Source organism: Pollicipes pollicipes, unplaced genomic scaffold, assembly GCF_011947565.3.
Source record: "Pollicipes pollicipes isolate AB1234 unplaced genomic scaffold, Ppol_2.1 Scaffold_4002;HRSCAF=4701_pilon_pilon_pilon, whole genome shotgun sequence".
Classification (NCBI taxonomy): Eukaryota; Metazoa; Arthropoda; class Thecostraca; order Pollicipedomorpha; family Pollicipedidae; genus Pollicipes; species Pollicipes pollicipes.
In genome coordinates, this window is record NW_023596420.1 from 28,502,809 (window position 1) to 28,514,747 (window position 11,939).

General features: G+C 48.1%; 2 protein-coding genes across 2 annotated transcripts in view; both read left to right on the forward strand.

Annotated features, from left to right (window-relative positions):
• Positions 1 to 4,388: 4,388 nt before the first annotated feature.
• On the forward strand, positions 4,389 to 8,514 carry LOC119094333 (uncharacterized). The gene is made up of 4 exons (XM_037217400.1): positions 4,389 to 4,397; positions 6,149 to 6,307; positions 6,874 to 7,019; positions 8,313 to 8,514. The coding sequence occupies exons 1-4, from the start codon at positions 4,389 to 4,391 to the stop codon at positions 8,512 to 8,514; spliced, it is 516 nt and encodes a 171-aa protein (XP_037073295.1).
• Positions 8,515 to 10,114: 1,600 nt separating this feature from the next.
• LOC119094334 (guanine exchange factor for Rac 30-like) overlaps positions 10,115 to 11,939 on the forward strand; it is a 7,751-nt gene continuing 5,926 nt past the window's right edge. Inside the window, exons 1-4 of the mRNA XM_037217401.1 lie at positions 10,115 to 10,233; positions 10,677 to 10,803; positions 11,161 to 11,417; positions 11,914 to 11,935. Of these exons, the coding sequence (XP_037073296.1) occupies positions 10,711 to 10,803; positions 11,161 to 11,417; positions 11,914 to 11,935 (372 nt within the window). The 5' untranslated portion in view covers positions 10,115 to 10,233; positions 10,677 to 10,710. The remainder of the gene's footprint in view (positions 10,234 to 10,676; positions 10,804 to 11,160; positions 11,418 to 11,913; positions 11,936 to 11,939) is intronic.

Consider the following 11,939-nt stretch of genomic DNA (forward strand, 5'->3'; position numbering starts at 1 on the left):
CAATACCGCGCATCTCCTACGGCCGTTTCATTGGTCATGGGGAGCCAAAAACGTGGTCTGCGCCCTCGCCAATGGGTGATAGTTCTCCCGTTTATTTAAAACTTGCGAGTTGGACTGCCGACAGCGTACGTGCATAATGAGAAGCTCGGCGGAATATTTACGAAGCCGCACGGCAATTTCGCGGGTCAAAGGTCGCAAGAAAGTGCAGCGAGGCTCTGCTGTCCTCCCTGACAGCAGCGGTGCAGAAATACTCGCGTTCCCGTGATTCCGAAATCCGATGGTAATCGCCACGCCCTGAGACGGTAGATAACCACAAATCAATTAGGAATACTGATGGGGATGGCTGCTCATTAAGTCGTCTGTCTCTCGCGAATTACACAAGTGGCTGTTTAACTAAGATTGCGTTCCTGCTCGTTCTGAGACCCGTAACATGGCCCTTCATATTGACTGGGGAAAGTTTGGCGTAAACTTATGGAATAAACTTGTTCTTCCAGCCCGGTTTCCGGTCGTCCTACCTGTCACCGCGATCGACCATGTTGGGAAATCATCTGGTTTGGTGCGGCTGTGTCACATGCCGTCTCACTGTCTCTTCCTGTTGTAACTGTCCTGTTCTCTTCCGTCGGTGCGCCTGGTGAATGCGTCCGACCTTGACTCAAAGCGTATTGCTGGGGATGAGCTTCCCTGATCCATTTCTAACGCGTCCCATGAATGGACCTAGCGCTAGGGTTCTGAAATGTCAGAGCATCGGATTATACCGATGTACCTTAACATGCTCGTAGTCAGAGGCAAAGTTTCACAGAATAAGTGTGTGACGGTAGGGGGGTGAGCTGAGCAGGGCAATATGGCTAAACCTAACCCAAAATGCATAAAAGTGGGTTTCTCCCCGGAGCAGATACACACTCCTCTGTTCACCCGCCACACTCCGGTGGCGGGGTTCAGGCCCCCTTCTCCCTCTCCCCCAATTGGACTAGAAATTACACCACTGACTTGGATTGATTCTGAATATAGCAAACACATCGAGAGAGGCAAATCATGATTGGAATAAAAACTTCTATGAGAAGGGGGTAGAATCAGTCATTAATCGTTATCAATGTCTTTTGATGATTCGGATTCTAGTTCTGAACCACAAAAATAACAGAATCAATGTTAAGAACTTGATGCGAATTGGAATACACGGATAGCAAACATAGCGCTGCAAGCATCCAAATAAGATACGGATCCTTCGAGTGGCTTCAGAGCATTCTAAAAACACTCATTCTTGAAAATATTACTGGGATGATACATCATAAATGCAAAAAGATAATCTTCCAACCAGCTTGCTTACATTCAACGGAAGTTTCGGACAATCTCTACTCCTTTCTTCAACTTTGGTCAGGCACTGACCAAAGTTGGTCAGGCACTGATATTCATGAAATCAGACTTAGGCACGCGCTAAGGAAACCATAAAATGTCACATGCAATCAACATATATGGAATATAGAACATGGAACATGGAATGTCATCTTTTTACACTCAAAACGTTTTGCGGTTATAAGTACGTTAACCCTGATGGAAAAAGACGATTCCCGAACAGCAACAAAAGCTGACAATGGGTAGGTGCAAAGGAATTATCTGGTCAGTTTGTGAGCGTGACAGCGGGTAGAAAAGGCAACGCATTCGATGTTAGCTGTCATCCTAACATGTGTGATGACAGAGGTCACAAACATGAAAGGCATAGCTTGTGTATGCGATGATATACACTTTTTCTTTACTCACCGTCCAGTTTCAGCCATGGCTGCATTCACAAGCCGATAGGTTTTTGAAAGGTCTTGAGCTTCATTATGATCATTTTCTTGAGCTACATAATCATTTCATTTTTACAACCATTGTGAGGAGCATATGGGCACTGCAGAAAACATCATTTCTAGGAATTCTTAAAACTCTTCAGTTGACGAACTTATCTTGCACTTTCCTTCTATAACTACCTACCTACCTGCTTTTAGGCGGGTGCGCATGCTGATGTGCATGTTTGTATGTATGTATGTATGGCTGGATGGATAGATGGACGGACGGCGGATGTATATATGTATGCACTATGTATGAATGCATGTATGTATGTGTGTATTCATCCATCCATGTGGAAATTTTCACAACCATACGCACATGGTCTGAACGACCATATGTGTGTGTGCATATGTGCACGCATGTATACGCTTAAGCACATATACATGCGTCTATGCACGCGTATATGAATGTTTTGTTGCCAAATTCATCCATGCAACATGACTTCTCGATATTGACGTCAGATACTAAACGTCAAGCATACGGCGGTAGTACACATAAGACCGCAGGGCATCACTAATACTTGCGCTGCGCGTCGTTTTAGTAACTAAAACGGTGACGTTATAAAAGTAGTACCAGGTGTACTCGGGTCTTGTGACTCCGTTATGGGAATCTGATACCAATATTACAGCGTTATCACAAAACTAATGGTAAAAAGCAAAATAGCATGTGGAGTAGGACACTGAGCCCCAGTTTTCCATGTGCATAATTCTGACACGAAAATGTAAAAACCCAACTTCTTGCTCAGAGGAAATATAAAGATGGGAAAATGTAAATAAGTCTGGGTTGGAATTCGGTCCTGGCTTAGGCGTTCCGGGGTCGTCACTTCACCAAAGCAACATTGTTTAACGGAAGAGAAAACGGGCGTTTGTGAATATATGTACCGGTCTGTACACCCGTGTACGCACACTCGTGCGCGCACCATGGATCTGCCGATATTAGGACACTTTTGAGGAGTGCTTGTCGGGTATTTTTAAGTTGTGTCAGGTCTTGGTACCCAAAAAGATGTGTAGCTGGAATCAGCTGCATGGTGTAACATGTACATGTAACAGCTGCACATGTAAATGAATGCCCGACATACAAATCACTAAGTGAGTTCAACACTGCCCAGCCCATAGCGATGGGCAATCTATTGAGAAACGACTTATGTCAGCTGTTCAAGACCAGGTCATGTCACTCGCTGCGACCAAGCTTATGAACAGTAACCACAAGAACTCGTGTCCCAGCTCCTTGTGACCTACAATGATAAGAACCGGATGTTTCGCAAGCGGTGCCGGAGGAGGGCTGTGACTGCCGTGAGGTAATTTTGTTACCCACTTGGACAAAAAGTGGTGTTGTCGGGTTACATTTGCATGCGACCGATGCATCGGACCGACAGCGGCTGAGAGGTAATTAATTGAGTCGTGTCGATGTTTTCACCACGGGGCTTATTGGATTTCGCTACTGATCAGGACATCCTCAAGTTCTGGTGCATGTATAAATGATTTTCCTTACCAGTATCGCTGACGAACACATCCGCCTGCACGCCTTCTTCGCGCGTGACACAACGCGCTGTGTCAGATGTCCCCTGTGAGCATCAAATGTGAGTCCGATGTCCCCACTGAAAGCAGCACCGATAAAAACCTGGATGTGGTGGTGGACAAACACCTCAAGCTCGAGCCACATATTGACAACATTGTTGTTAGGTCAACAGGCGTCTTCATGGCTTGTCCCATGCAAAGCATGTAGTTCTAAGGGTATTCTGGCTGGATTTTTTAGTGCGCCATTTATACCGCTCAATCAGATAGTGTGTCTCATGTATGGTGCTCATGAATCTACTCAGCCATGTCGTATACAACAAACTCATAAATTTGCGTACACGGGTGGGAAAGCGGAAGGGGAAGGAATAGCCATATAGCCCATGTTGTCAAAGATATTCGATGGCTCAGTGCGTATCAGCTGGTCAAGTAACACAAGCTATGTGTAATTAGAGGAGCACCGAACACGGCCAACCCCCAGACATAGCCATAGTAGGCATATTACACCCTCAAGCGTCAGCTGATGCAGTTGCCCACTGCGCTGCTGTTATGTGCCGCCATGCGCCTGCTCGGGAGCACACGGGGTAGCGCCATCTACATATACTTCGATGTCGAACGGGCGATTGATAGATGGTTCTGACTGCGGTGTTCAGCGACAATGGGCGGATGGTTGTGCGTCTCCCCTTAATTCGGTGCTGGGATGTTCCCGCTAAATGCTTTTTAATCTCCTTGCATCGAAGGTAGTGGCAACATTTTAGGCCAGCCACCTCATTCAACCGTGCAATGCATCTCAGTTTATTTCAGTTTCGTTCCACTATGATCAGTAAGCGTGGATGTCCGTTCTGGTTTTGTGCTCCCTTGCTCTACTGTCGTGTCATGACGCGACCGAAGGAACAAGACACATTTTGCTTGAGTTATACAGGTGCTTAGCTGAAGTTTTTGCCGGTGCTGATAACCTATAGCAATCATCATTAGACCAAAGAGGATGATGATGGAGACGGCAGGCGGTATGAAGGAGGGATGAGTATGGTGGAGCTCAGTAGTGTAAGTATGGTGGAGGTCAGTAGTGTTGGAGTATAGCTAACCGTTGGGGCTTCAGAGCTGCTTGTGAGTCTCAGTTTGTACCCTTACGCATCATTCTGGGCACAATCCCGGTAACTTCGATATTTGACTTCGCATGGTTTTAACACGTGTTGTAGACATTTTATATATTTAGCTATTTACCTACGACCGCTTTCTGAGTTTATAACGCGATATTTATGGAAACCGTGGGGAGGTACAGCCATTTGAGATCAGGCTCGTCCCATGCAAAAAAGCCAATGTGAATACGCCTCAAAAAATCTTCAAAATGGCTGACTTTGTAAGGAATTCCGTTTGGTCCCAATAGCCTGATTTGATGTTCAGAGTCGGATCGACACATCTTGGATGCAGTTCAACGAGAGCTATCAAACGACGTTTTCTTCATCGCAGTACCATGCTTGGTGAATGAGATAGTGCATATGCACTGTTCACACCAGGTGAGACCTTGAACACTGTATCTAACCTGATGGAGATCACGTCTTCCGATAGCTAATGCTGAAGATATCAAGCAATGCTCTAAAAGCAAGCAGCGCCATTTCCTCGAGTGAATTGGGGAAACAGTAGTATTCTTTATAGGATACAGGATATTGCAGTACCATAGCGCATATGGTTCTTTAGATTAGAAGATAGGCATATATTTTAGAACTGCACTTCAAGGAAGCGGTTTGGCTTGTAAGTTGTCACCTACAGCGACCATCAGTAACTAGCCCATGCCGTTTCATTGGTATGTGTAAGATGACGCTTTGCGGCGTTTCTGCCCTGCTTAGTTCCCGTGGTCGCGTGTGACCTGCGTAGTTGCCCCGACCGGCGAAGACAAGTAATACCAGGCCGGGGATGGCTGGGAAGGCGATGTCGGAAAGCTTCACACCAGAAAATATTTTTCGTTTTAACCCAGTGCCAGCACCAATAATAAATGTATCATAATACCGAGGAAATAACTTAGCCTCATCCACCAGCTGGAATTCTCTCGACGCTGGTAATGTTTTCGGGTGTTTCGAACGCTTATTTTGTTCATCCGTAATTCTTGATGAACTAGTCTTCCGTACCGAATATCGAGGTGTCCCGAACTGAATCTGCGCCACGCAGCTAAAATTGGTACCAATAATGTAGATGAAATTTTAAGCTTCATTTAGATTTTGAAGTTTTTAACGTAAACGATATTGTTGGATGTATTTTTTAAGTTGTGACTTTATTTTCGTTAAATGTAAAATGAAGCACTCGCCTTACGAATGGTGCTGTTGAATGTATGATTTGGCCTAAGTATGACTGACGGTCTGAGAGGAATCTATGCCGCTGTGATGTGTTCGTAAGCATTGTCCTCTAACTAGAAACTACATTATGATCTATGTCAAAATTGGCTCCAGTTTCACGTGCCGACGCACCACTGTGACCGCGATCGGCACAGCAGTGCTCGTGCTTCCGTAGCACGTGTCTGCGTCCGGAGGCTGTCGCTGACACGGGGGCAGGACACAGCGTGCTGAAGTCCGCAATAGATTTAATGTATTAAAGTAATGACACTTTCCGTGTTTTGCCGAGTTACCCAACTACGGCGTCTATTACGGCCGTTTTACTACGGGTGTGTGGAATGCGTCCTCCGACTGCGGCTGCCCGTCATGTGTTTGCTATGGTGACCCACTGACGTATCTGGCCGGTGCAGTGTCTGACCGTCGCGGGGGCGTCGGAGTGTCTGCTCCTCGCAGCTGGCGTGCTGACGTGTCCGTATCCTGCAGCTGCAGGCGGCGGTGGGGGAGATGAAGACGTCCTTCGCCTCAGCCATGCGGTGGCTGACGGAGTCTTCGCACGCAGCGGCCGGTCCAGATACCTTCGGGCCTGCTGGAGTTGGCTGCCCTGATGATGATGACGTCATCCACACCATCCGAGGACTGCAGGTAGCTGTGACCCAGGCGCCAGGCATCCGGCACCCATACCCGGCTGCAACCGTTCATTTATTCCAGCTATGAGAGAACTACCGGCCGAGAGCTTAGGGCGTTGATGCCCGCCTCAGTCTGCTCTCCGCGCGGTTTGTTTATTGTGTATATTTTCTATTTATTATATTTATCCCTATTTATTATGTAGCACCATATATTATTATGTGTTTATGTTAGGTATGCTTATTCGTGTATATATTTATGGTGGTGACTTTAACACTTAATGTCATGCTGAGTAGAATCGCTTGAGTGTCTTAGTCTGACTAAGCGCCTGTCCCCGCAAGAAAAACAATAAGTGACGGCTGCTAGCTGAACTCACCAGCTGAGCGTGTAGCCCCAACAATCCCAGTGCTGTCAGCATGAGATGAACGGATCAGGAGGTGCATTCGCCATCGGACGAAATGACTCGTGACAATCCCCAATAAGCCACATCAACGTCCGCGTTCTCTTCCTCATCCTCACGGCATACCGCGTACCACGCTTACTCTGGCGTTGAAGCGCAGCTGACGTTAGCTACCCTGCCGCAGGCGGAGCTAGCCGAAGTGACGGCAGCGGTGCAGCAGCTGCAGCAGGGCCAGAAGGCGACCCGGCGGCAGCTGCGGCTGCTGCTGGACGAGCGGGACGTGCTGCTGGACGAGCTGTGCAGGACGGACAGCGTCTCCGGCCAGACGAGGTTCGTGCAGCCTCGCGGGTGTAATCACGCTTGCACGTCCCGCACTGGGGTGACCTCGGTCATGCTCTAGTCTCACTTAGCTGTCTTCAGTCGCTCTCGGACACTTTCCCTGACAGAGCATCGTTATCGCCAATGACGTTGCATTGTTTGCACATTGATGATCACGCTCGACTTTGACTCTACCATACTGCCTAACTGCGAAAGAATATCCCAGTTAGCAATACATAATTTCACTTCTGGCGGTAAATATCTTACCACTTGGAATATGTAAGTTATGTGAAAAAGTATATGGTCGGGGACCGCGGTACAAAAGCTAGAGAGACAATAAGTTCACGCTACAATCCTCCAAAAAACACGTTCAGAAAATATGTGCAACATCGAAAACGGTTTTTTACCTCATACATACGCCCGCGGTGTGAAATTATATTCATAGAACATTGAATTGGCATGCAACCATTTATTTTCAAAATGAGGAGCATAATAAATAACAGTACTCTGCAGTCACTGTAGGCCACGGCGCGCGCGTACCGGCTTCGGTTTCCGAGGGTGACAGGTGAACAAACAGTCGCAGACCCATGGAACCCAGAAAATCTGCACTTACTGTAGGCCACGGCCCTCGCGTACCGGCTTCGGTTTCCGAGGGTGACAAATGAACAAACAGTCGCAGACCCATGGAACCCAGAAAATCTGCACTTACTGAAGGCCACGGCCCTCGCGTACTGGCTTCGGTTTCCGAGGGTGAAAAGTGAACGAACAGTTGCAAACCCATAGAACCCAGGATAACTTTGTATGGGTTATCTCATATGCTGTGTACGGAAGTTGTGACTATGTTTCATTAGGTCACTGGTCTGTGACACGACAGAAAGACACGTCAAAAAATGTTGAACAGGCTGCCATCGCTAGGAATACTTACCGATCAGCACCAAACTCGTGCCGTCATGTAATTTCATGCCTCGCAACAGTTCTGCTGTCTTGAAATTACAGGATAGGTAAAGGTCAACAAGATCGTGTCATGCCAACCAAACCAAACCAAAATGTTCTGCTTCGGGCATTTGTGTGTCAGTTGCATGCACGGGGTTGTCTGATTTATAAAATACACAAAACGCGTCAAGGAGTCTTCTTAGGTGAGTCGCACTCCAAGTTCGATAATTTCGTCTCAACATCACACCTGCCCAAGGCTCATAGCAATGTTCTCATTGGTGCGCTGTTGCTACTCGTGCATTTCGATTTTGAAGCTTTTTAAATGTCTTTCGTGGACTTAAACTGGACTTAACAAATAATATTGCATTCCAGACAACAGCTTTACCGTGCCGGCCTACAGTTTCCGTCCCGAACATCTAGTGGTTGCCATAGCAACGACTCGGGTCTGGGCCCGGCGCCCGAAAAGGTGCGGTGGTCGGACCAAGACAGCACATCGGTCTCAGACGAGCCCTTCGTCTCAACCATCGTGCAGCAATATGTCAACGCCTTGAAACCGGTGGGCAGTGGTTTCTGAGGAGATGCGAATTAAGCCGGGAAGCGAGGTTTTGGAAATCCTGGCTATGATATATATATATATATATATATATATATATATATATATATATATATATATATGCCTATACATTCATTGATTTATATAAATATAAATATATCCAAACATTTTATATTTCATTGTATTATATATTCACTGAAAACCCTGTTGCTGTCACATGGAAGTTACGTGTGTTGCATAGAAGACAATACCTTTCTTAGCAGTTCTAAGGTCCCAATTTTGCGGGATTTTTTAAAGTACCATTGCACAGTATCAACTACTATATGCGTGTTCTACATGACATTAAATAAAAATGAGTATTGTGTGTGTGTTAGGACGGCTGCATGACATGCGACCTGTACGTACATGAGTGTTCAATGAGCACCTGGGTGTCCGGGTGTCTGGAGTGGTCGACATCTGATGACGGTGTTTTCTTTTACGTCCACCAGGTGGCGACAGCTACGAGTCGGATTCCTCGCTTACAATGACCATCGACAAATCGCTCGCGTTTAGCAGCTGCTTATCCAAGCAGTGTGACCTGGAACTTGACGAGCTCAACGAAACAGATGGACAGGTACACCCTTTTTGCGATACTTGCGGGTTAAAACCACATGGGGTGCACTTTTCTACTTAAAATTAAGTGCATTTCCGTCTTGTTTTCCATATTTTTCTAATTATTCTACGACAGGCCGTTCTCCGTATGTCGTCTGTATAACTTGGCACTCGTTTTCCGTATTTCCTGCTCTTTCGGAGTTCTGATTTCTCTATATACGTTGCAGTATCGCGTTTGCTTGTGATACAGTTTTGGTGCAAAAAAAACATTCGTGTGTATGATCACGTAAACATGCATAAAGCATTCAAACAAACCATGAAGAGGTGGCGCCATTCAAAAGCCCTCCCATACCCCACCTTGATGATCTCCTCCCGGGTCAGACCTCGACAGTCTGTGAGGTGAGATCTTCCGCTGACCCCGTGCCGGCAGCCCGATCGGAGGCCGGCCAGAGCGAGCTGGAGGAGGCCGAACGGCTGGGCGTGGTGGCGCGAGCTGGCCGAGACGGAGCGCCGCTACTGCGCCACCCTCTGGACCGTGCAGGACACGTTGCCGAGCCCCTAGCTGCCTCCAGCCTCCTCAGCGAGGAGGAGTTCGGTGAGGCCCGGCCGCGCTTGTCGCTGTTTTGTCCGTGCGTCGTACGGCGTGATTTGAGGAATGACGCTGAATCAGGACGTTTGTCCTGCCCACGTCTGTCTGTCTTGTCTTTTCAGATATTTGTACGCCCGCTGGCATTGATGTCGATATTTCCGAGTTTTTACCGCTTGCGATGTCAAACAGCGATTCTAGATTGCAGATGCGATGTCAAACAGCGATGCTTCGCAACTTACTATCAGGCGTCAGACTAGCCCATGTGATCACCTCAGGCGTCAGACTAGACCATGCCACCACCTCAGGCATCAAACTAGGCTGCATCAGACGTCAGACTTAACCACGTGACCGCCTCCGTCGTCACACTCGACCACATGATCACCTCATGCGTCTGACGTGGTCGTGGTTACCTCGGGTGGCACGTGCTATCTCGTTTTCAGCATCCTCTTCCCAGCGGAGGCTGGCCAGCTGTACGAGAAGCACTGTCGTCTGCTTCACTCGCTGGAGGAGCGCCTGCAGACCTGGCCGTGGCTCCCCAGTGTCGGGGACTTGCTCTGCAGGTGGGGGCGTGACGTCACCTGTAGGTAGTCTAGTCCGGGAAGACCAGCGGTGGTCTATGCCGTAGTGATCACCTATAGGCTATCCCCCTGAATGGGGTGATATGTACGTCACTTACACTTATGTACGCCTTTTTGTCCGCTCGCGGTGCTGTAGAACTGTCTCATTGAATGCAATGATGTTATGCATTGTTGCATGCAGAATGTTGCGAGTAGTGTTCTGCATTATAGTTCTCGTATCGAATCGGTTATGCATGGAGGAACTGCATAGGCATAACCATGTGCATGGTTACTGCATTGCACCAGCACCTCTGACGCAGTGGAGCGTTGGACCGCATGGCAGTGTGGCAAAGCCGGGGTTTACAAAATACTGCCAAGACTATATCCGTGTGAGACGCCAGGCGATCTGTGATCTCAGTGTTTCTACCACAAAGATCGCATTTCAGATTTATTTCTGGAGAAGATTCCGAAGTACTGCACATGTACACCACCTACGTCGCTGGTTTTCCAGAACTTCTCAACACCTTCTACAGACTGTGCCGCACATCGAGCCAATTTGCAGAATTCCTCAAGGTTTGTTCGCCGCCGTTTTCCGCAGCTGACCACTGTTTTAAATCACCGGCTTAACGGAAGCGCGCAAACACAATGTCAGATACCAGCATAACTGAAAGTGCAGTTTAAAATGTTTGCACAAGTGTAGGGTATGCAGCGGAACTGGGTGTTTTCCACGCAAATACAAAACAACCAAAAGAGCGACACAAACACAGACTAAGGACCCAATAATCGGCTAGACAGTGAGTTGCCTTGATTGTCTACGGCCCTATCATTTCCTTTCGCCCTCTTTTCGCTGCATTGCATCGGAGTTTGCGTAACCATTTATTAACATAAAGACAACCGTCGAAAATGCCCAGCAACCCTGCGTGCCCGCAGAGCCGGCAGCAACACCCGAACTGTCACGGTCTGGACCTGGCGGCGCTGCTGCTCTCGCCGGTGCAGCGGGTGCCGCGCTACCTGCTGCTGCTGCAGCAGCTGCTGCGACGCACGCCGCCGGAGCACGCCGACCACGGACCACTGCAGACGGCGCTGCAGGCGCTGCGGGAGTTCCTGGCGCGGCTGGACCACTCCATGGAGAACTCGCTTCGCTTGGTCAAGCCCCGCGAGGCCGCCGCCAGGGAGCGCGACAATAGGTCTGCTAACAAGAGATGTGCTGTCACCTGCTAGCTGTCAGCTTCTTAATATTTGGTTTACTGAAAAGTTCAATGTCAAGGAAAGTGTTAAAGGGAATGTTGGTTAATGTTGGGAACGCAAATAGCATGTTTGGTGGGCTGATAGGATATGAGTTACGGCGATGGTAGAGGGGCTAGATGGGTCAGTTTAGTAACTTGATGTGCTTCGTTTAAGAACTGAAAGTGCTAAGCCAGAAACAATGTGTACTCGGTGGTCAACCAAGTCGGCGATGAACCGCACTTTGAAAAGCGGGCGTCCCTTTGCGGCATAAGAGTCTCGCGATGTATGCCATGGTTCATTGACGACTGTTCTGGCTCTGTGTGCATGGGCTATTGCAATGATTTATTTGGGCTGTATAAGTACTCAGCTCAGGAAAATCTCATCTTAAATAGAAGCAGTCACCAGGGAACAGAGGCTGGCGCACAGCCTGCCGTACCGGCCTCCTCTCCTGCGCAGGGTCTCCAAGCCGGCGCGTCGGGCCG

Excerpts from the sequence above, each read along its gene's own strand:
- LOC119094333 (XM_037217400.1), top strand. Across the intron at positions 6,308-6,873 it reads ACACCATCCGAGGACTGCAG|GCGGAGCTAGCCGAAGTGAC; the intron begins GTAGCTGTGACC and ends ACCCTGCCGCAG. Across the intron at positions 7,020-8,312 it reads AGCGTCTCCGGCCAGACGAG|ACAACAGCTTTACCGTGCCG; the intron begins GTTCGTGCAGCC and ends ATTGCATTCCAG.